Here is a 23759-nt window from a genome sequence, read left to right as displayed (position 1 = left end):
CCAAAATACCACTCTGTGTGAACTTTTGAGAGCTCCATTTTTGCATATCAACTTGGGAAAATGCTTCTAAGTTGGTTACATAAATAGGTTGCCTATAATGCATCCAATCCAAGGGACCTTACAAAAAGAAATAAAGTATGAAGTGATGAGAGAAAAAAATCAACATTGTTGGTACAAGCACTAAAAAAACAAAGTCTATTCTTTTCCGCTTCCCTTAATTTCATCTCAAGTTTAACATACAGAAAGGCTCAGAGCCAGAATCCTTATCCAAACTACATAAATCTCTAGGCAAACTCTCCATACTATATGGTCCTCTCCCCATAAAACGTTGCAATTCTTCCTAATGGTGCTTTCCACCAGGAAAAACTACTAGAGAGCTATCTTTTCTCACCAAATCTTTGATCAATCTTTTCCTACCACATCTTTCCTTAGAAGAATGAATATCCTTCCTTGCAATAGGTTTATTAAATGAAATGGAAATGGAAACAAGCCCCCAAACTCAAAGTGAACTCTACAGCAACTGGGTACCCCACACTGCTGCTGAGGCTGCCTCTGAGAAAGACCCAATTAATTCCCTTATTCCCTTCCTGAATTCCTGAGCAGGGTCAAAGGGAGGCAACACCATTTACCACCACACAACCCATTTCAGACAGCTGGTCCAGCTAATAATGTAAACATGGTAACACCTTGGAAAGGTCAATCAGAGGAATGGTAGCATTAGCAAAGCAATTAATTTTGGGTTGGCCACATGCATATTTCCCTCTCAGTTTACTCTCCCCTCCCTTCCTTCCCTCACCTTCTTGAAGGAAACATAAGGAAGAATTTTCACTCATCTGAACAGAAATTTTCAAAAGGTGAGAGATGGGATTTTCTCAAACATTGAGAATGCCTTATTTTCTTGGGATGATTTCCAGCTCAACATTTTATTTATCTGTTCCCAAAAGAAACACTTTTTAGTTTTCTCAATAGTCAAAGGGCTTTAAGAACACACTTGAGGGAAATGATCCAACTAACAAAACAAGTAAAACCTTTCCCTGCACTTCACATGCTCCATGAAAAGTCATGGAATCAGCACCTGTAGAGCTAACTGTTCAACCTGAGGTGTGTTTATTATCTCCTTAACAATCCTCATTCATAAATGCACATGGAAAAGCTGTAGATCCTCTTCATCCATCTATCTATCTATCTATCTATCTATCTATCTATCTATCTATCTATCTATCTATCTATCTGTCGTTGTGTCGTTCTATCATTCTATTGTTTTTCACTAAAGTGAAACTTGAGGAAAAGGAAAAAAAAATATTCTAAACTCATGAGATTCAACGGTCTCCTTTCATTTCTCTGAGGGTTTAATTACATGACATTTCATAAAGCTGGAGAGTAAAATGTAAACCAGAGACAGAGCAAGGCACCAGAGTCCCAGGTGGATTTCCAAGGTCACACTGAGCTTGCCTGCCCTCAGAGCCCTCGAGAGCTATAAAGCTGAAATCAGATACTGCTGCATTTACCTCCTGTCTTCTTTCACCACCTTTTTTTCTTAAATCTAGACTGCCAACTTTAACAAGCCTTCTATATGCATCACACACCATACACATTCCTCATCTAATTGACATGAAGAATATGGAGCTTATGGAAGGAAGAACTCAAAGACTAGCTATGTGATAGAGTCTCTGTTTGCAGAACTGCCGTGGTGCTTTCCTGTTCAAGCTTTTGTACTGTGTTTTTTCTTCGCACAAACAGTCACAAACACTCCAGATCTAGCAAGAGTGGTCACGACCCGTAAAGAATTGTGCCTTCCAAATAGGGTAATATTTTCCCTTTGGTTTTCCAAACTCACCTACATTTATGATTAAGCAAATAAATTTCAGAGATCTGGAAGATGAGGAAGTATTCAAATGCAGATTAAATGCATTATTGCAGTGTAAATTACTTCTACCAGGTCACTTCCACAGTACAGCAATGCTTTTTATTCTCCCTGAATTGTGCATTAACACGTTTGGGTATTTTTGTGCACATATCCTTGCTTTTAAATATACAACATGTTTACAGATGCATATCTGCAGATAAAACTATTTAACTGTATGTATCTGAATTCACATATCTCTGTCTCAAAAATCTTACAGTATTGTAAAAAATTGGTCACTTCATGATAAATGCTTTCATATGTGTATAATTAGTTTTTAAAAGAATTGCTGTTAATTTGTACAAAAAATTTCAAACAATGTTTAAAAAGCCCAGACCTTTGCAGTGGTTTCAGAATTCTATTTTTACAACAAAATGCATGTCACAAACAACAGAAAACATTGCCTTGTTTAAGGTCCAAGATAATTATGTATGTGGAAAGAAAAGGAAATGTTTCACACCACTTTCACCACCAGTTCCTACTAGAATATCATTTCAGTGCCTGCAGAGGGAGAACCCAAAAAGCATAAGAAAATTCCTAAATCTAGCCTCCCCTCAATGAAGTAAAAATATTTTTCTCTTTTTTCTTCCAAATTTGAATAAGTTTCTTGAGGTTAAATTTGAAATCACTCACTCCTCACAACAATTTCACAGTATTTAGTGAAAGAACAGTGCTTCCACTGCTTTAATTTTTCAGAGTAGCCATGCAAAGTATCTTTACAGCCTGAATTTTGAACAGCAAAAAGTCAATCCAATCAAAGTCATAACTAATGTGACTCTTAGAAAGTAAACAAAAGAGAGTGAGCTGCCAGAAGAAGTTTCTAAAACCAAATGCAGGCATATGAAAACGTGTGAGCAACACCTGTAATTTCTCACTTTAAAGAGGCCTAAATGAAATAACATGAGATACCAAGTAATGGTTGCTTGTTGCAGTCTGCATGACTTATCAGCACTCAGTTCTGGAAAGCAGGATTTTGTGTTATGTGATCTGTCTCATTCAAAGTAGGAAGCCTGGAAGAACAGACAGTAACATGAACACAGCATTAATAACACAATTTTAATTCCATGGTAATTTAGTCTGGGATGCTTTTTTATGTGCAATAAAAAGGTCTGAGGCAGAGAATCAGCTGTCATTTTTACAAGCCATTTTTTGCTTAAGGGAACCCAAGACTGCTAGACAGGAGCTTTATTTTGAGACCAAAAATGTAGCAATTCTGACACAGAGAACACCAACCATACATATAACCCTGGACAACTAGTCCACAACTCTCCAGCCAGAACAATGCCAGCTGCACTAGGCTGTGAAACAAAACCACACTGAAAAAAGGTAGGGACCAATGGACTCTCCACTGTATTAGGAATACCTGCAGGACAACACCACTTCCTGATTCTTAGGAGGCAAACTCAAAGCAGTTCAAACCTCAAGTGGCAGAATGGGTTAGCTATGGTAATAAGGATGGAAAGATCTTGTTTCCTAGTTTGTAGGACATCTGTAATGCACTAGAGAACTTCAATCTCCTTGGATTTTGCATCTCAAAATCCTGGTAGAACTGGATTCAAAAGAATGGGTGTCAATCTTCCTTTGCCTTGAGCAGTAAGATTTCATTCAATACTATTGCTCCTGAAAAGAGTTAGGTGTCAAATAAAATGGAATCTAGCTGTAATCTGTGTCTCACAACATAAATAACTTTATCTGATAACGGAAAGCAAACCTGTTACAATCTTAATCCTGCTTCACATATGAGTACTTAGAAAAAGGTGTATGAATTCCTGAGGATATCTACCACCCTCCTCTCTGATGCACTCTAATACAAATATTATGCCTATCATGCATCATGCCATTATCTTGAAAGCCTTGTGTTTCAACAAGTTCATTGGCTTGCTTTAGATGAATGTTACACATCCCAGCAACCATCTCTCAAAGTATCAGCTGGCTTTAAGCACCTAAGTGATTCTCTGGCTACTCTCCTGAAACATATGAATAAAAATTGGGCTTTCCTCTTCATGGTTTTCTTGAGCAGTCTGTCAGTCACCCAGTGGCCCTAGGGAACTTACCTTCTTCATTTAGCTAAGTGCAGTGTTGAAAAGTATAAATACTTCATCTCTATTCCTTTTTCCAAAGAAGAGAAGAAAAATATTAGCTAAGACATTCTTCCCTTTCTCTACCCAGTCTCTAGTAAAACCTGTGGCATCTTCTGAGAAATAACTCCAGGAACACAGTGACAGCCCCCACAACCTTAATATGATCACCTCCCTAAAGCCACAGACTAGTAGAGGACTCAAACAGCCAGAGTGTTGCTTCCCTTTGCTGAAAAACACAGGCTGGGTTAGACTGTGGCAACAAAATGAAGAGACAAAGCTGAAAGGGTGGTACATATCACTGGAGGTGTGTTAGAGCTGTGGCAAACAACTGCTGCTCTGCTCCATCTCTTTTGCAGCAGCTGCAAAGAGAGTTCTCCAGGTCACTTCCCAGCTGTCCTTCCTATTTGCAGTCTCCTGTTCCTCATCCAGCAGCAGAAAGTCCTTATGTTTCTGCCCTCAAGCAGCATAAACCAGTGGTTTGGGTTGAAAAGGACTTTAAAACTCATCTTCCAATCCCACTGGCATGGGCAGGGACATCTTCCCCTGAACCAGGTTACTCAAAGCCCCATCTAACCTGGCCATCAACACATCCAGGGAAGGAATGTCTGTAATTTCTCTGGGAAACCTGTTCCAGTGCCTCACCATTGTCATTAAAGAATGTCTTCCTGATATCTAATCTAAATATACCCTCTTTCAGTTTGGAGCAATTCCCCCCTTGTCCTATCACTACATGTCCCCATAAAAATCCCTCTCCAGCTCGCTTGTAGGCGCTCACCTGGTAGGTGCTCTAAGGTGTCCTCAGAGCCTTCTCTTCTCCAGACTAAACAACCCAAGCTCTCTCAGCCTGTCTGCATAGGAGGGGTGCTGCAGCCCTATGAGCATCTCCATGGTCCTATTTTGAACTCACTTCACCAGGTCAACATCGTTCTAGTGTTGGAGGCTCCAGAGCTGGATGCAGCACTCCAGGTGAGGTCTCATGAGTGCAGAGTAGAGGGCAGAACCACCTCTGTTGACCTTTGGGCCACGCTCCTTTTGATGCAGACCAGGACATGGCTGGCTTTCTGGCCTGCGAGCACACATTGCCAGGTCATGTTGAGTGTGTTTTCTATGCATGTTTGATAGAATACTGTGAATATATAATTTTGCCAACAGACTTAAAAAAAATTAGAAAAAGGGAATATATTAGCAGAAGGTTTTACAGATGGTCAGATTGAAACAGCTAGAGTCATAAATGCCTTATTTGAAATCAACCTCCAAGGCAGTAACAGCAGAAAGAGACCAAAGTCGTCTTGGTCAAGTCATTGGAGCAAGAATTCCCCTTGCACTCTGAAACAGCCAATGCCATCACTGGAAGATGTTTTCCCTCTCCCACTCAAGGGAGCCACTTAAATTTGTACGGCTGCATCTGTTTATGCATGCCTATGAGTAAATGGATCAAGAACAGAAAGAATTTCAGACCCAACACATTAATAATGTGAATTGAACATATTCTAGACCAGTGTAGTGAATGGTGTGGAATATGGGAACAGACAGCAATAGTGCAGAAGGACAGGGAGGGAATGACCTTTTTGTTCTGTTTTTTTGGAATAGCAAACTAATGCTTTCCCTATGTTCTTCCTGCTGGAGTAGAGGCAGCAGAGGCTGTCTTTTCACTGACAGACATATATAATAGCCTCCACTGTTGCAAAGAGACACCAAAAGAAAGCTTAATGCCTGTAACGGTGGAAATATTGCTTTGTAAAAGCAAAGCTGTCTCTGTGATTTTGATTTGCTGGATCTTATCTGCTGGCAGTAATGGTGATGTAAAGAACATGTGAATCATCAAGAGGAAATTAAAAACTGAAATTTTCTTTTCTTTGCCTAAAAGCTCTCTGAATTTCATTTAACTGGAAAAATAAGACAAAAAAAAAAAAAAAGAAAGAAAGAATTTCCAAAAAATATAGCATGCTATGTTCTTCATTAAGAGAATGAAGAATATAGATTTAAAATTATTTCAAGTTATTAGCTAGTACATAGAAAAAAGGCTTCAAATGCAATGTGGTTCTTGTCGTGAACACAAGTGTTGGGAGAAAACCAGAAATGTCAAACCAAAATAATTAATCACTCTATTTAGAGAAATCATAGTCCTATGTATTGTATATAAAGCATATAATAAGACATCTACTGCAATTTCATTATGTATAGTAACGTGTTTGTGTTCTCACAGGATAACACAAAAATCTGTTTTAATCTAAAGACTTAAAAAAACTCCCTTATAAATAAACATGAAAGAACACAATTAAAAAAAATAGCTCTTCAGCTAAAGCAGCACTGCATTATCCTCATTATTTTTAATAAACTTCAGAGACCATACATAAAAATGCTCTTGTGTTTCATGGTTTCTTTTGAAAAGAAAAATAGCCAAGATCACTTTTTCTATATGATCATATTTATCAAGATTGCTGTGTTTTTGTTGGCTTGAACAGTACAAGTGACAGGCAAACAAATATGGAAGACTTATTTTTAATTATTAAAGATTCTGGACCAAATTTGTGTTTTCCACATATGTCAAGAGTTAACTCCTATTCATATCAGTACAATAAACAAAAGTACAATCAAGCACATCAGCTCTTAATCTAGTTTGAAATAAAATTTTGTTAATTACTACTTGTAAGAATTATCTTGGTTTACAACATTTAAAGGCAGAAGTGTGAGACCTGGTCATGATGCACACACCTTGCACCTCTATGCTGAAGCAGCTCTTTCAAGGGCCATTTACAATCAGAAGAAAGAATATTTCTTGCACCATCACCTTATAAGGAGCAATAACCTATTTATGTTTTAACTCCACAGCAACCTGTTCATGTTTTTACTACAAGACAAGGTTTCAAGGGATGTCATTAGCAGACAATGTCCTCCATGCTCCTTGACTACAGAGTAAAACTTAGAAATATTATACTTCTTCTCTGAAAATGCAGAGAATCAGTACATTCTGTTTCTAATAATTCAGTGTTATGTAAGCTTATCTTACAACTTAAAGCATTGGTGTTCACCATGCTCTCCCTTACTTACGCACAAAGGCTAGAGTAGTCATAACACTCTGTTTCCCTGACAATTGCAAGTGCAGATGGAGGGAAGAACCCATAAATCAAAGAAAGAATATATGTTGCCTTATTCACATTGAACACATATCAAGATGTTTCAGATTCTTGAGAGTAACTATTAGATATTCTTCAAGTACTCATGCAGTACTTGAGCATTTCACATTTTATCCTTACAGCTTATGAGGAATAAGGAGCTTCAGACTCTCAAGTTCAGATTGCTTTCCTGACCCAAATATATCCTACACATCTATCTATCTATCTATCTATCTATCTATCTATCTATCTATCTATCTATCTGTCTATCCATGTTGTACCTGGTCTTGTCTGAGACAAGGGCATGATGCCTAATGACAGTAGTGAAATATTTTACAATAGAAAAAGGTCAAATAAAAGCCCCAACATATTTTTTTTTCTGCCACAACCTTTGCAAGGGGATGCATCTAAGAACAGCCCTCTGTGGGTAACCACAACCTAACATCTGTCTAATCGTAACCAAGCAATATATTCTGACACACATCTGCAAAAAGTCTGTCAATACTTCCACTACAAGTTAGCTCACATGAAGTTCTAATACCACTGAGTAAAGAGATAGCTTAAGGTCAGTGGTTGATCATTGTAGTCAAATGAAGTACCACATAAAGAGTACAGGCCATGACTTACTGAAATTCACTCACGTAGGCATTCAAGAAAGATTTTCTCAGCATCATCTGGGAAACAATCTAAGAGAGGACTCCATGAACACCTGTAGTACTTTCTCAAATCTACAGGCAGGAGTAGATTTTTCTAATCTATCAGCATTTTAAAAGCCTTGAATAGCTCTGGACCAAACACAATTGCACAGAAGGACTAAATCTGGAATGCCTGTGAGAAAATGCTCAGGAGGGTTTAGCTGTTTTACATGCACTCAGTTATAACTGATTTGGCACCAACTGTGCAGGCTTACAATGGTGTTTTCCAACAAGGCTGTTAAGCCCGAAATCTTGAGCGGGCTGTGGCTGAGCTGCCCCTGTCCATGGTACTCAAATAATGAGCTCCAGGCCAACACAGGTCACTGTGTGCAATGACTTTGGGTTTAGGTGACACATCCAACCACTCTGGTTGTCAGGTTTGGAACACGCACACTAAGATTTTGTTGGCGAAGAGCTGGCTTTGCTGGCGTAGTCTAGTGAATAGGACTCAGGCTTGCTCTTCTGAAAGACCTGCTCAGGTCTTCCTACAACTCAGGCAATGAGGCTAAAACCCCCTCGAAGTAACAATTCTGCCATCTGTGAATGCCAGTCAGGGAAAGTGAGTGAGCAAGCCCAGCCTTTGCCAATGCACGGCTTTGGGTATCATTCAGTTCCAGTGGAACACAGTACAGAACACAGACCTTTTTTTGACCAAGTCTTGTGGGGCAGGCAAACGCCTGTCCTGACCAGACTGATAGTCCCAAGTATGCAAGAACAGTTGCACATACTCATCAGAGATCCAGGAGATCTCTGATTTTGCAGGTGGTCCAAATGTCTTTCCCAACTTGTTCTTCCAGATCCTTCCCAACTTGTTCTTTCAGAATCAGCATGGCTAAAGATATGCATTACACAGGGGTGGTGGTTTTCTATAGTATGTGTCCAATTAGTATTAAATACTACAAAGCAGGCTCCTAATCTTATGTTCTTTCACACACTGCAGTTCCTACTTGCCTAGAGAGACCTAGGGGAAGGTGACATTCACAGTATATAACTTTGGACACCAAATATAGGAGCTCAGTCTTCCTGAGCCCTTAAAATCAAAGGGATAGTCTTGCCCTTTTATTAGGTGATTCAGGAAACCATTACACCCACTAAACACATAATGGTGCCACAGTTTTTGACTACAGCACTGTCTATGACTATTGACTTCAACAATAATCATGTCACATCATCAGAATTTCTAAAGCCTGAAAACGTGAAGTCCACGTGTTTATGCTCTCTGATTTTCGAGCTCAAGAGCAGAGGACAGGAGCTCATGTCTCTTTCCTCATCTCATCCGATCTCCAAATACATACAAAATGCAATGGAAGTCACTGAATGACAAATACTTTTCTTAAAGGTAACTACATACCAGCTTATTCAACCTCTTAAAGGAGAGACAGATGAGACTCATTGTTTGAAGGAAATGACCACCGATATTCACTGAGACTCTCCATCACCAATGGGTTTCCTGTCAGAACTGAGGAAGCCTACAGATCCAAAGTGGTTTCTGCCAAGTTCCCTCAAAGGGACATGAGGAAGAGTTCAGATTAAAATGAAACAAATTACATCAAATACTCAAGACTTTCCATGTTAAACTATAAGTTCAGACAGAGATTCATGACTTCATATGAAAAAAAAAAAACCTGAGAAACAAAAGATATCAAGAGATATGAAACAAACTACTAATCAAGAAGCAAATCCAGTTCAGTCACAAGTGTGTACTGGGTTCTTTCCTGCTCAAGGAGTCCACCTAATTATTTGAGACAAGGTAACTGGAATTAGGTGAGATGAATTCTACCCTGTGATATAACTAAAAGGGATTATTTTATACTTCCTACATCTTTAACTTTCATTATCTATTCCAAAGGATTGATATAAAGGCAAGATTCCAAAAGCATTTCTGAACATTTACTTCTCCATCAGGTCTTGCTCTACTAATTCACAATGAAAATATTATACAAGAACACAACATTAAAACACTAAATTGAAAAAAATTAAAAAATAGGTCAGTTCTTTGTAGGCAAAATCCAAACAATTACACTCTCAGTGTAACTGATTCAGCAGTCACCTCATCAAATCACATTACTACAGCTAAAGACCAGAGTAAAGCGACACAAGCCATTTCACCTTTGTAGCCAATAAAGCACTAGTTTCCTACGTATTTTCAACATTTGAAGTGAGCCATCAGCCTCATGACACAGAAATTTCAGGCATCCTTCATATGGGACAGTCTTCTTGCTTCTAAAATAGCCTGTTAGTTCCCATGAAAACACTCCAGGGTTTAGTTGTCCATAATTTCCTCAAGTTTCAGGTTTGAACCAAAACTTTCCCTGTGGTATTTGAATTACAATGCTTTCTTTTTTCATGGTAAAATTTCCAACACGTATATTTGGGGTGGGTTTCTAAAAGGCAGGAAGAAAAAGGAGGAAGAGAACTTTTCACTGGAATTGAAAAGACTTTGAGAATATTTTCAGAAAGATGAATATTTTGGGAATTTGAGCTCTTTGGAACACTTGGAAAAGTTATAGCCTCATGTCAGTGAAAAAGCTCATACAGAAAACATTAAAATGTGCCCAAACTTTGTGTGACTATAAGGTTTTGAAATAGCTGTGTTACACTTGTAACAGCCTCTACTGAACATATACAATCAGCTGACATCTCTGTATACTCGATTCTTGAAGCTCAAACTATGCCCATAATGCTCCCAGCTGCTGCCCTCAGAGGAAGGCTAAGGCATTCAAAGAAAGAGCAGCAGCTTGTGAGAATTTCTGCTTTTGTTTTAAAGAACTACCTTCTTACTCAGATGATGATAAGAGAAATTCTCATCTGAATGCAGAAGGAAACAAAATACAAACCTAGAGATGTTCAAGGAAATGAAAGAGGGAGAAACTCTGACAGAACACCTGATGAGTGTCCGAGAGTTATGAAAAGAGATTAAGTGACTGGGATAAATGAGTGAAATAATGGGAAAGACTAACAGCTTTTTTGGCTGGAGGAAACACACAGATTAGGGCTGATGTGAGTGACGTTGAGGAAAGAAATGTACAGAAGATAAGATACCAAAGCCTGACTGGATTGTTGATAGTGGCACCGCAACACTCTCCCTTATTTGTTTGACTCAGATCAAAATCAGGGTTTTTTTGACACAGGAGTTTATGTCTCAACATTAAGAAGTGGAATGAGTAACTCAACCGTACTATAAAAAAAAAAAATCCAAAACATTAGCAAAACAACAACCTTTTCATACCCATTTTTCAGATGAACACATTCCTTTGTCAAGTTCATTACACCATCACACAAACACGACTGCGGTGTCAGAACCCAGGGCAGATGTGCAGAGGTGGAAAGATGTGATGGGAAGAAAAGGCATTTAAGACAGCTTAAACTGGTGAAGAAAACAATGTAAATGAATTTATTAATATTGTTGAATGGATTGAGGATGCAAATAACTGACAGACTGACAGAGGTTAAAGGAAGTTGATGTGAAAAGCACGAAATAGAAACAGATCTGAGAAAGAAAATTAGGACAGACTGGATAAGAGTCTGAATAGAAAAAGAAGTGCTAAGAGTAACAATTAAAAAAGGAATAAACAGAAAATACCATATAAACTTTGAAAAATCAGCCCAAGGACAAGCTCCAAACCAGAACTCAGAGTTACTGAATCTTTCTGAATTCAGAATGCGTTTTCAAGTGCCTCATTTCCTTATCTGCCACACAAAGATAACGCTGCCCTTTGAGCTCTTGGATAACATCTAGTGACAAAACACAGAATCATGCATGAGGAAAACAAACATTTTATAACAGAGTTTGCATAGCATGAAATAATCGAAAAGCCTGGGGAAGGACTGCTGATAAGAGAGCTATTTAAAAGGTGTTCAGTAAGTGCACAGGTGTGATGGTGCTCACTGGCTGAAGCGGAGCAGCTGAAGGAAAAAGCTGTACCAGTGTGCCATCAAAGGCTGAATCAACTGCCACACAAAGGGGGCAGGCATGTCTGCAAAGAAAGCTCAGACAGGTATTTTTAATTTTCAAGGGTTTTTTTATCAACCTTAACAGTATTCTTAGTGTGTTTGTCCATAATCTTCTTACCATAAAAAAACCCAAAAAATCAAAAACATTTATCACAAGCAAATATAAAAAAAATATCCTTAGCAACCTATATATATAGTTTATACACAATACATTCAATGTTTCCATTATTGATATTCACCCAAATACTAAAGCAAGCTTAGGGTGACCCACTACTGAATTTTGGGAATATGGAAACTGTGTTTAGAGGTTGCACACTTAAAACCAGAATTTCTGCCCAGTGAGTGGATTTTGCCTGAGTGAAAAACAGTGTTTGCTCCTAAGACCGCTCCCTGCATGCCGAGGGAAGGGTACTGAGATTGGGAACACCTGGGATGTAAGTCTGCAGATAGTGACCCTTGTCACTACAGAGACATCAGGAATAAGTGCTGTGCAACCCTGGTGTACCCAAAACCAATTTGAGGCATAAGTTTATAAATCACAGAGGTGTCTCTGAAGAAGGGAATTGAAGGGGGGAGGGGAAGGGACACAGAAAGCAAGAGGGAGTTGAGAGCCTTGTCTATGCTGGTGATAACATATAGAAGGAGGAAGGTTAAGTAAGAGGAAACAGGATATTGCCCAGTATTGGCAGAAGTTCTTCAAGACCCCACCTGTCATTTAAATAAACCTACTTAAAACACACAATAGACACAGCATATCCTGAGTAGCACTTCAGTGACTCAAGCCAAAGTGCTGTAACAGAACCATTTGATGGTACTCCTCACAGCACACAAAAGTATTTTTAGTGTTTCTTAACTTCAGGGAACCCAAAGCACTTATAAGGTCAGAGGACAGAATATTTGTTTTCCAACTGTAAACAAATTAAAGAGGCAAAGGAAAAAAAAGGCTTATTTTACATAGCACCTATATCAGTAAACTCTCTTCACTAAATTGACTGGTCAGAAATCTCAAAGCGATAAATTATTAGAAGACACACCCTAAAAAACAGAGGTACTGTATTTTTAGCAGCTAGTGCAGGCCAGTGATCCTGTATTGCTTGAGTGCAGGAGGTAGGCATAGTCTTCTCTTCTGGCATGACACCACCGGCTTTAGTGCCAAGAATTTAAATGGAAAAAGCTGGAAATGCCTCACACATTGAAAACAGAAAAAAAATCCTTATTGTCAGGCAACATGGAGAGAAAGAAATTATGTCACAATTAATAAACAGTGTATCAAACCCCACTTTTTGTAAAACTGTAGGAATGGGATAAACCTCTGCTTCTCCCCACTGCAGGCAGAGAGCCCAAAGTACAATTCTTCTCCCTCTGGCTTGCAAAGGGAAGACAATATCCTGTCTGCCTTTACATGGCACCTTGAATTTGCTGCCTTACCCAGTCTGCTCAGCCTCTGCCTGTTCATCCACTGACAGCGTTCACACACATGTGGGGAGATGCCTGCCCCTACTCTACTCTCCTCACTCCAAGGCCACCCTCAGTGTCTCCAGTCCTGAGTATGGAAGGGGGTGGAGATGGCAGAGGAGGAGGGTAGTAAATAGAAGGCTGGCAGAAGGTAAGCTGGTCCTTACACATCATTACAAAGCAGCAAAAGTTTCACTCTTTCTCATTCAACCCATGTATTTATTTGCTAGTTCTGCTTTCCTGAGGAGCACGTGCTGCTCCATCCATGCTTCTTTGGGCTGCACAGAAGAACAGGCAAGTAGAAACCCTACGCAGCAGAAACAGAAACATTATTATTCCCATGTGTTCACTATGATTATCCTTCACTGTCATCAGCTTACAAGCATTCTGCAGTTTTTCTTAGACACATATGTATGAACACAGCACTTATGATCAGTTAATAATTACTACCATGCTAATGAATGCAAGTCCCATGGCTTAGCTTTTAAATTCTTCAGTCATCTACAGTTTCTCACTATTTGATATAGTAGTGATCATAGACTTAAAAGCAGGTCACTGTCTAACAATAATGAAAATAAGTATTTTAAGAGTTTACAGTTCACTGCTCCAGCTTCCTGATTGTACCTATGAGAAAATGATTGATAGAAATCACACGCATGCACATTTGCAAGGATTCCAGACAGACAGAGCTAATATGTGACTTAAAATTATGTATCTAGATATGGAAACTAACTCCAAAGATATTTGAAGAACCTAATTTTTGTCACGTCCTTATATCACACAATAATCACCTTCATGGAATAGCAGCCAGAATCACTCAATTATCTTACACATTTGACACCACCTCTTTCAATTCTCATTTAAAGTCTTTAATTTTCCCTGATTATGTATCAGGATGGAGCACTCTGTGGGGCAACTACCATCTCAAATAGCTCTTAAAGCCTCTAATCTTGAAATGAGAATAATCAAACTCTATTTCCCAACGATATTTTAACATGTTTTATGTGCATATAGTCAATGCAAATAACTTACAGTGAAACTACAGCAGCCATATGCTTTGTGCAATTATTCATGTCTATGCTGGTGTATGAATGTCTTCACTTTTCTCCTTGTCTACTTTTGGGCTACCATATTACTACAAAAAGGCAGAAACATTCTGTAATATGCTCCTAGCCAGTTGGAATCAGTACATTGTTTTCAAAGCTTGTTCCTGAAGTTTAAGTAGTTAAAGCATAAAATACCCACAATGGCTTTAAATGCCTCTGGGAGTACTTCCCAAGTACTTAGTCTTTGCTCAGTAGTTCAGGAGGTGCATTTTTCATATTCAGCTCCTCATTTTATATGGAGTCTGCATAGCCTGAAGTGTCACATTGCATGGGAATTTCACAAAGCATAAAAAAAAATTACTCAGAACCTGAAGATTCATTTTCATAGAGATAGAAAGCAACTCAAAGGCTCCCAGCCTCTGTCAGCTTTAAAAACAAGGGAAATCCATAATTTTATGGTGGTGTTATTACTGAATTCCATGTAGACCCTATATTCTCCTCACCAGCAGTCCCAGTATAAAAGGCCATTTCATATAATGCACAGTGCAAGAAACAGCTCAGTTTTTTTTGTAGATTTGCAAAGTACTATAGGGTGGTTAAACTTTTGAACTCAAATTTGCTTTGATGTCAATTCCCATCCCAGACTGGGAGGACTAGCGCTGTATGCTCTGTGTGAAGACTATCTGGCTCTGCTTCAGATGGATCATGCATCACAATCACATACTGGGAGAAGGGAGGGAGGAGGAGGACAAAGGAGAGTGCAGTGCTTGCTCCAACAACCAAGGGAATGTGCAAGGTTGTATTCAGTAGGGAACTCAGTGTAATGCATGCATAGAACAAGTTTAATAAATATCATTTTAAAATATGCAGATGAGAAATGAAGAAAGGAAATGGTAGAGGTGTAGAGTGGAAAGGAGAGATGATGTTTTCCCTCTTTTTAAACTGCATGGCTTCAAATGTCAAGCTCTTCCAACTACCCCTGTACACATAAACAAATGCATTTAGTCTTAAAGAGATATTTGCAGAAGTGAAAGAGGACTCACCTACTGAGACAAGGAGGTTCAGTGTTTATATTATTAATCATGGAGATAGTATAATGTGCCCTTTTCTTCTGGTACAACAAAGAGCATCTTAACATCACTTTTAATCTAAAGGGTTTATGAATCTAGATGTCAAATCCATTTGTATTTTTTTCATTTCATGGCTTTTCAAGAAGAGGCACATCTTGAGGTAACAGAAAGAGGTAGTGATCCATCCATATAGGTCTGATTTTTCTGGGATTGCTACTTTTCATCTGAACTACAGGAAGTGGTACCTATAAAGTTTGCTGATGGAAAACTGGCAGTTTTAGTCCATTTCACAAAGGGAGATGGCATGGCTGCATCCCTGCCAGGCTGTACCTCAGCTCAGCAGCGCTGCTCATTAACAGGTCTTGTTAGCCCAGCTACACTAATCTGCTACTAATTTGCTCACACAGGGTTTGGTTTGGTGTCTTTTATTTTGCAGATTTTTTTTTTTGGAGCGGTGGTAGGAAACCTAGGTTGTATCTTTATGTGGAGCTGCCCTGTACTATGTGGCCATTACAACTTCCAGGTGGAGTTGCCATCTGTTGGTATGGTTCCACAGGAACTGTGGTCTGATGTCCAGCATAAAATTGAAGGACATGAATTTTGAAATATCCACAGGACAAGTGTCCAGTTCTGATAAGATTTCTGAAAGGCCGAAGAACTGAATTTACTGGGAGACTGTGCCAGACTGTGCCAGTGTTTCTTTCTCTCAGAAGAAACCATCCCAAGAATTCAAGCTACAGGCACTCAGTTTGTCTTTAAAGTTCAGGCTGTTACAGCAGGTACTTTGAGATAGAGTGAGAAGTTTACATCCTTTTAAAGTACTGCACATAAGAAGACAACTTGCATATGTAGAGACGTATATAGGAACTTCACAGTTGCACATGTATACCTTCACACTAAAGCTAAGAGAAAAGAAAGAAATACAAAGGCAAGCCAAATCACGTGCTGTCTATTCCTATTTACTTGGGGCTGGGATACTTTTCTACAGCTGGAAAACTTTAAACAGTTCTCCAGTTCACACTAAAACAGGAATATTGCAAAGCTATGGAGTATTCAGTATTAGCTCCCTTTTCCCTACTAAACTTACATTACTGCCATCTGTTCTACTGCTGCAGTACCAACCAGCAAGACATGTCTATTTAGGATAGAAATAGCCTCTCACAGATTTTATTTCTATTTTCTTTGTTATTTACAAAACCCCTGTTTCCCATATAGACATTTACTGCAGAAGAACATGCTTCTCTATGCTAAATGCTTTGTAATACCTAACCTTTAATGCAAAAGCCCAAAGCCACATAATTTATCAGGCTGAGGGAGGAAAGTTCAAGAGCACTGGAAACATTCATGTCCTTGTAAATAACAAGGGGTCTTTTTGATAAAAACAGTCAGCCAATTCCTGGAAGCAGATCATCCCCGTGTTACAGAGAGCACACTTAGAAACCCCAAGCATTCCTAGTAGCAGTTGGCTCAGTGCAGAAATGCCACCAGCTTGCTGATAACTTCATGCCTGGCTTTCAGAATGAAAGGGTTATCAGCAGCAGCTTCCACTGCCTGCTTGCAAAACCTCATCCTCACCTTCGACTTCCTCTAGGTCCTTGACATCTTCAGGCACACATAGAGTCCTGGTGACAGACAGTAACCAGATGGTCTTTTACCATCCAGCACTGACTCATTTCAGGAATTTAATCTGATTTCCCAGAATATGCAGCACAGCCCTTGGTTCCAAACTTGGCATGCAGGTGGGATTGCACGCTTCTGGCTTTATAAATAGGCATAACTGTTGGTGGCTTTGGTACATGTCAGTGTTTGAGCTGTTTGCCTGTTAGCTTGGAAAACCTGACCCCCTGCCTGGGCATTCATCTGTGGTTCTGACTGACTCTGGTGGCTCCTGTGCATGTCCAACCACCCTGCCAAAGAGCTCAGCATCTCCGAATTCCAACAGCAAAGTCACTTTCTGCTTTACAACTCAGTAGCTCTTACAGTAATTTCTTTCCATTTTTTATTGTTGTCAGCTGCACTGTACTGTATAATTAAAAGAACACGCAAAACACAGATTTAGCATCACCTTGCTGCAGTAGGGAGCTGAGGTTACTAAAAGGGTAACCACCCAGATACAGCTACACTCTTTCTCTCTTCATCCATCCCTTCACAAAGGTTGGCTCCCATTTACCAGGTAGACAGGTAAAAAATCATAATATTGCCCCATTCTTATGCCTCAGTGGAGGCATGGAAAGTTTCAGGCTTCTCAGTTCTCCCTGCTCTATCTTGGGTAGTCACTGCTCCTCTCGGGAACTTCTCCATCACTGGCAGTTCACATCTGTGCAAATTGCAGCTATCAGTAAAACTGAAGTAAACTGTTTTAATGGATCCCTCATAATTTAAGCATGTAACAAAGATCAAAATGTGCCTTGGAGTTATATTTCACATGTGATTTTAGTTTTTTAAGACACTCAGTTCTTTTTTATTTACATTTTAGGACTCATATAGAACTTTTCTGGTAAAAGCCCTTCATAAAATTACTAAGAAGTCCCAAAAAGTCTTGCAAAACTCATAAAAAAAAAAAAAAAGAAAAAAAAAAGAAAAAAAGAGTATTATCATATACTCCTTCTATCTGCATGAAGATAAAAGCATGCTTGTAAAAATGTAATTCCAAAACAAACAACATTTACTACTTATAAGGAAAAAATTGTAGGGCATAATAATAAAGGTGCCGTTCTATCAGACTGAAGATGCTGTTGACTTTGTGCATGAATTTATCAACCTTTAATCCTTTTAAATGCTATGACACTGTCCCTCAGAGTATGTCAGATCCCTTACCCAGGACCATTACCATTATCTTCTCGGCTTGCACCAATATCTTTAGAAACACACAGGACTTCAGCACTTTATCAGAAATGCAGAGGGTCTGTGACCGGGAAATGGTCTACTGCAACCTATAGAATTATCTGTGTTCTGCCCAGATAATTGTATTAAGTCTAAATTATTAAGTTTTGACTCTAATGTCATTTGAGATACTTAAATGATGTGCAGACTGGTGCTTAGGGCCATGGTTTCATGGTGGATTTGGCAGTGTTAGGTTAATGGTTGAACTCAGTGATATTGAGGGCCTTTTTCCTAAATGTTTTTAGGATTCTAATTTCCTTTCATTTTAGATTATAGTAATGGTTTAGGGATTTAAGGAGGAGTGGTTAACTTAAAGCACAAATATTACCTCAAATCATAACTCTTAGGCTCCTCCAAGCACTATTTTTTTCTTTATTTCTTCTTTTAAAAAACATCCTAACACTAGAAATTCAAAACTGCCAAACAAAATTGAAACCATCTCTCATCCAGACTTGACACTCAAATTCTTATTCTCCATATAAGCACACAGCTCTCACTAAATCAGAGAGCTGCACCCAAAAGCTGAATTTGATTCAAGCATAGTCTAGTATGAGCACTGTATGACTAGTCTACCATGACTGCTGTTCCTATTTTATCCTCAGCCCTAGCTCCTTAGACCTTGCAGCAAGGTCAAGGCCTTTGCCTGCTCAGACTGAACACTTGGCCTGTGCTTTCAGACCACAAGAACAATATCTAGCTTTCATCTAATTATGGACACCTCTAAATACAGATCTGAATCCATAAGAAGCCAAATATGGACCCAAGTACACAATTAGACTCTACAAATGAGGCTGCATGACTTTTTGACAACTTTCTCATTTGATCTGAGGGACAGACAGCACAAGACCCCACCAGGCAGAACTCCTCAAACTGCAGGGCCAGCAAAGCCTTCCCTGAACCTCATATCTTACTTATTCAGTATATCTTTAAAAGAATTAAGCCTTGGTCTACACAAGCTGCTTTTTTTTCTCACCTTCCCAACAGCACTGGCTAAATTATCAGAAAACATGACAGCTACCATGGCATTTCATGTGTTGCTTTCTCATACTGTGCAAAGAACAGATGATCTCAAAATTATATCCAAAGAATCTTCAATATTACAATAGGATTTATATTAATCCTCATCAGTTATGAATATTTTAATTACCTTTAACCCATTCCTATCCGGTTTTGAATATTAAGGTAAAATCCACCATACTGCAATCCTGTAACTGGGACAGAAAATTTTAACTTCAGTGATGTCAATGAAGTTCGTCATCCTTATGGCTCCTTGTGAAAAAAAGGAAGAGGGAAGAAATAACAAAAGGAAAACAAGCCTGTTTCCATGGGGTGGGGGGAGGGGGGGAAGTCCCTCAAAACATGGTTTCTTCAGATGTCCATAAGAACTAAAAGGAATATTGGAGAATAAATTTAGTTTCAAGAACTGTTAAATAAGGAGGATCAAAAGCTGTTTTCTAAGCTAGTCTTTTTAAAAAGTAACCCTCAGGAGAAGCCCTGGCTACTGTAGCTTCAAGTCTATAGGTTATATGCTGACATAAGGGAACACTTTGGGAAATGTACGGTCAAGCAGCCCTAGTTCAAGGGACCTGAGCAGAAATAAACAGTCATTCCTTAGAAATCAACAATAAACTGTCTGGATTTCTCAGCATTGTATGTAAAAGCCACACGTACCTTCTCTTCACTTACCCATTAAAGTAACTAAAATTTTCATTACTCATATTTAATCATTTTTTGGCAGCTCACTCTGACTTGAACCAAGTCAAAACCCCTAAGCAGAAATTCACAACCAGGAAACATTATAGTGAAACAGTGCAGACTTTTGGAAAAAGGAAAATAATGTCCTCAAGAAACAACTTGGAACTCACTGAAGCACCTACAGCCCTTAAGCATATGTGTATTTCCAGCCTATTTTTCCTCCAGGTACAAAGCTATTTTTTGATGAGTGCAGGCAAACAAGTTGATATGAAACACTGGGAAATTGCTCAGTAAAGATGATGGACAGTCTCATGTAGGTGAGTCCTCAAAGCAAAGGAGGGAATGCCATGCCTAAGGCTGCCACTTACTGTCACAAGCCCTGCAAACTAAGTTAGAATTGCCACAGGAAAAGAGTGAATGACACCAAAGGTGCTGGAGAAATGCCAAAATATGGAACTTAGGAGAAATCCCATCTGTTTATGATTTATGTTAAGTGAAATGAAAATAAGGAAAATATTCCACTCCAAAAGGATCTGCAGAACAAGGACACCACTGCAGGAAGGCATAAAATCTCTAAAAAGAGACTACTTTTTACTTCTCAAATCTCCACTACTTAACACTAATCTTAGAGCTTACAGGACATCCCCCCCTCTGGGCTAACTGTGATGTACCTTCAGTAAAATTTATTCACCTATTTACCAGTACTCCAGGTTCAGTAAAATGCAGCACTGCAATAGGTACACACAACTGCCACCAAAAAAAAAACCAAAAAAACCCCAAAAACAAAACAACAAAACAATAAAACAACCTAAGCAATCACTGATCTTCCAAAAATAATACACCAGAAACACTCTTACATGATGTATTTAATGCTTCTTTTCAGCACCGTCCTCAATGTATTCGGATAAGATTGTTTGGCTATACTGTACTTCCAAATCTATCTTTATGTCATTGCACACACAGACCTATTCAGAAAGTACATGCTGCCCCCTGCAACTGCAATCCACCTGACATAATTTTGGAGTTGTAACAAGCTTTGAAATTCCTGAAAGACAATCAAGACCAAAACTGAAATGAGGCCCACATCACACAGAAAAAAAAATGTATTATTGTAAAGGATGCTAGGGTACACTACTCAGAGAGAAACTTCAGCCTCACACAGCAGCAATGCAGGGAAAAAAAATACCTGATTTCAGAAGTTACTAATCCCTAAAAGCATCTTCCTAAAATAATGTTTTTACCTTTATGGCATGCTTCTATGTAGTTAGGTATTTTGCTATTGTTAATGTCGTTTTGTTATATTCATTTTAAACAAGCTGAAATCACTGGTTACTAACAATGCAACAAGATGAGTTTGCAATTGCATTTGTATGATGCCATGGACATTGACACTAAGTCTCTGTTTTATCATTCATTGAATTAACGTGAAAATTTCTAATTTTAGATCACGGAAACCAAGCCCTTGAAAGCCACCACAAGAAAGAGACCATTAGATGTCCTTGAATGCTGGGTGCATTAGGGTATGGGAAGGGAAGGAGAATGGGAAGGTTCTTAGACTTAGGGCCAGACTGTCCCATATAGCACTTTTATTTTGCTTCCAGTCTGAATTTTCTGAGATCATATATGGCCAGTTTTCTCCCAGAAACTTTTAATTGCACATGTTTCTGTGTCCTTGTCTTCTATTCAAGTATTTTTATGTGACTGAACTGCTACTGATGTAGAACATAATTCCTGTAGTACTGATTTGTTTCTTTTACACCTCCAAACCTGGTCTTATCTTCAAATGTCTTTGCATGAAGCCCCACTTACTATTTGAATCTTTGCTTTCCATAATTCAGCATTTCTGGTTCTTACAAAATCCTTTTTTTTTTCTTTCCCTTTTTTTTTTTTTTGGTGTGTTTTTTTTTTGGTTTTTTTTTTGTTTTGCCCCTCAATGTGTAGTTTGAGTTTTAGCAGTTAAATACCTCAAAGTGACATTTTTAAATAGCTATATATGTCAGTCCAAGAAAACTCAAATGAGCAATCTACCACAACTATGCATTTGTAAGCAGCTTCCATTTAGTATGAGATCATCCAGCAGCAAAGATCCCTTGGAGTGACTGTTCTCCCCTCAAAATACTGAAGAAATTCTCCAAACTTACAGCCTAGGTTCCCTGGCTAGAGGAAAAACACATGCACCCATTTGGCCCACAATAGAGGAAATCAGCTCTCTAATCACATAGCACACCTTTTCCAAATTCCTCTCCAAACCCTACCTTTGCCAGTTATCTTTTAAGTACAAAGAACAGAACATTACCCTCTCATTACCTCTTTAACTCCAAAATGCCAGATAGCTTAAAATTCTTTCCAGCCAACTGACCCCTTAAGGTATGACTTTCTCCTGGTCTATTCCATAGATTCTGCATGATATCCAGAGATACCAATGATGCTGCATTCTGCTGCACCACAATGGAAAGGAAAGAAATAAGAAAATACATCTCCCAACAGGGTGATGGAGCAGGCTAGGTCCTGCCCCTCTCTGTTTCCCCTGGTACTTTTCAACTGTCTAAGCAGCATGGAGAAAACCATCCATGCTGCTTGGGAGGTCAGCAGCCACCCATCACTGCAAGAAAAGAGAGAAATACAGCTCACAGAACTCCTCCTGCTGCGTCCAACCTGTTCACAGCAGCTCCTTTGTAAAAGACGACCACACTCCAAGAAGTTACTTTGTTGTGTGCCCTCTGACACAGCTATACACTGAAGACTTTAGAATGCCTTTTCTTTCTTAGAATTAGAGATTTGCAGTGTAATCTACAAGAAAAGGTGAACAAGGGGGAGAATATCATGATTCCAAATATTCCAGTTCACTCTGCTCAGTGGTGAGTATTAATCTTCCCTTAGCTTCTTGCATAACATGAAAGAATTGGGACCAAACTTAGAAGTTCAAACACACTTTACCCAGCAAGTTGCTGCAAACCTGTGAGAGCTTCCAAGCAATAAAAACAACTTTTGGATGAATTTCCTTTACCTCTCAGGATGTAGTTCTGATAATTCTGGTCAGCTTCTGCTCCCACTTTGATTAAGCAAGTCAGACCTTCAGCAACAACAAACTCATGAACCAAGTCCTTGTCATCCTGTCACAGGAGAAAACAAAAGCTGAATTAGATTTTTGAAAGACTAAGAAACATATTATATCATAATGTAAAAAAACCCAAAAAACCCATGCATGCAACACTGATTTTATGTTTCACATGTTGTAAGCAAGTTGATATGAAAATTGTTATACAGAGGACCAAAAGCAGAATTTTGAGTTTTAAAATCAGAATGAAATACATCAGTGCAAAGCAAGAAAAAACATGCTTTACCCTTTCAGTCAACAACAGAAAATTAAAATTTGCAAAATATGACTTTTTTCTTCTTTGAAGGCTTGTATACATTCTCCACAATACTAAATCTCTCATCATACCACATAAACAAATAACCTTAAAGCCCCAAAGTGTCAGGATCAACAAGAGACCATCATCTCTATTCCTTAGCATAATTCCAGTTTCAGTATTTTAGCTGTGTACAGCAAAACTTTAAAACTGGTTTTATTGCAATGTAATATTATATTTATTATTATATTAATTCATTATATTTAGAATGGGAAACTAAAATATTAAAGGTAAGAGCACTAGTAGACAGTACACCCACACTGTGATGGAAAACAGCAAATACAAGAGAAAATTTCCCAGGAATGTATGCTTGCTAAAGTGGTTCACTGTTTTTTCATCATCATTTCTTTCCTCAGGGTAGCAGAATGATCCCATAACACAGGGATACCAGGGAGTGGAGGGGTTTCCTGGGCCTTACATGCATAACTGCTGTGCCAAGGGACCATAG

At 38.7% G+C, this 23759-nt stretch overlaps 1 protein-coding gene across 13 annotated transcripts in view; it reads right to left on the bottom strand.

Annotated features, from left to right (window-relative positions):
• The window catches only part of FHOD3 (formin homology 2 domain containing 3), a 376649-nt gene that overhangs the window by 167129 nt on the left and 185761 nt on the right, over positions 1-23759 (bottom strand). For all 13 annotated transcript variants that reach the window (XM_038126866.1, XM_038126862.1, XM_038126863.1 and 10 more), the window contains exon 5: positions 22906-23011. In XM_038126866.1, coding sequence (XP_037982794.1) covers positions 22906-23011 — 106 coding nt within the window. The remainder of the gene's footprint in view (positions 1-22905; positions 23012-23759) is intronic.

Source organism: Motacilla alba, chromosome 2 (assembly GCF_015832195.1).
Source record: "Motacilla alba alba isolate MOTALB_02 chromosome 2, Motacilla_alba_V1.0_pri, whole genome shotgun sequence".
NCBI classification, from domain to species: Eukaryota; Metazoa; Chordata; class Aves; order Passeriformes; family Motacillidae; genus Motacilla; species Motacilla alba.
This window is presented reverse-complemented; position numbering and strand designations above follow the sequence as displayed.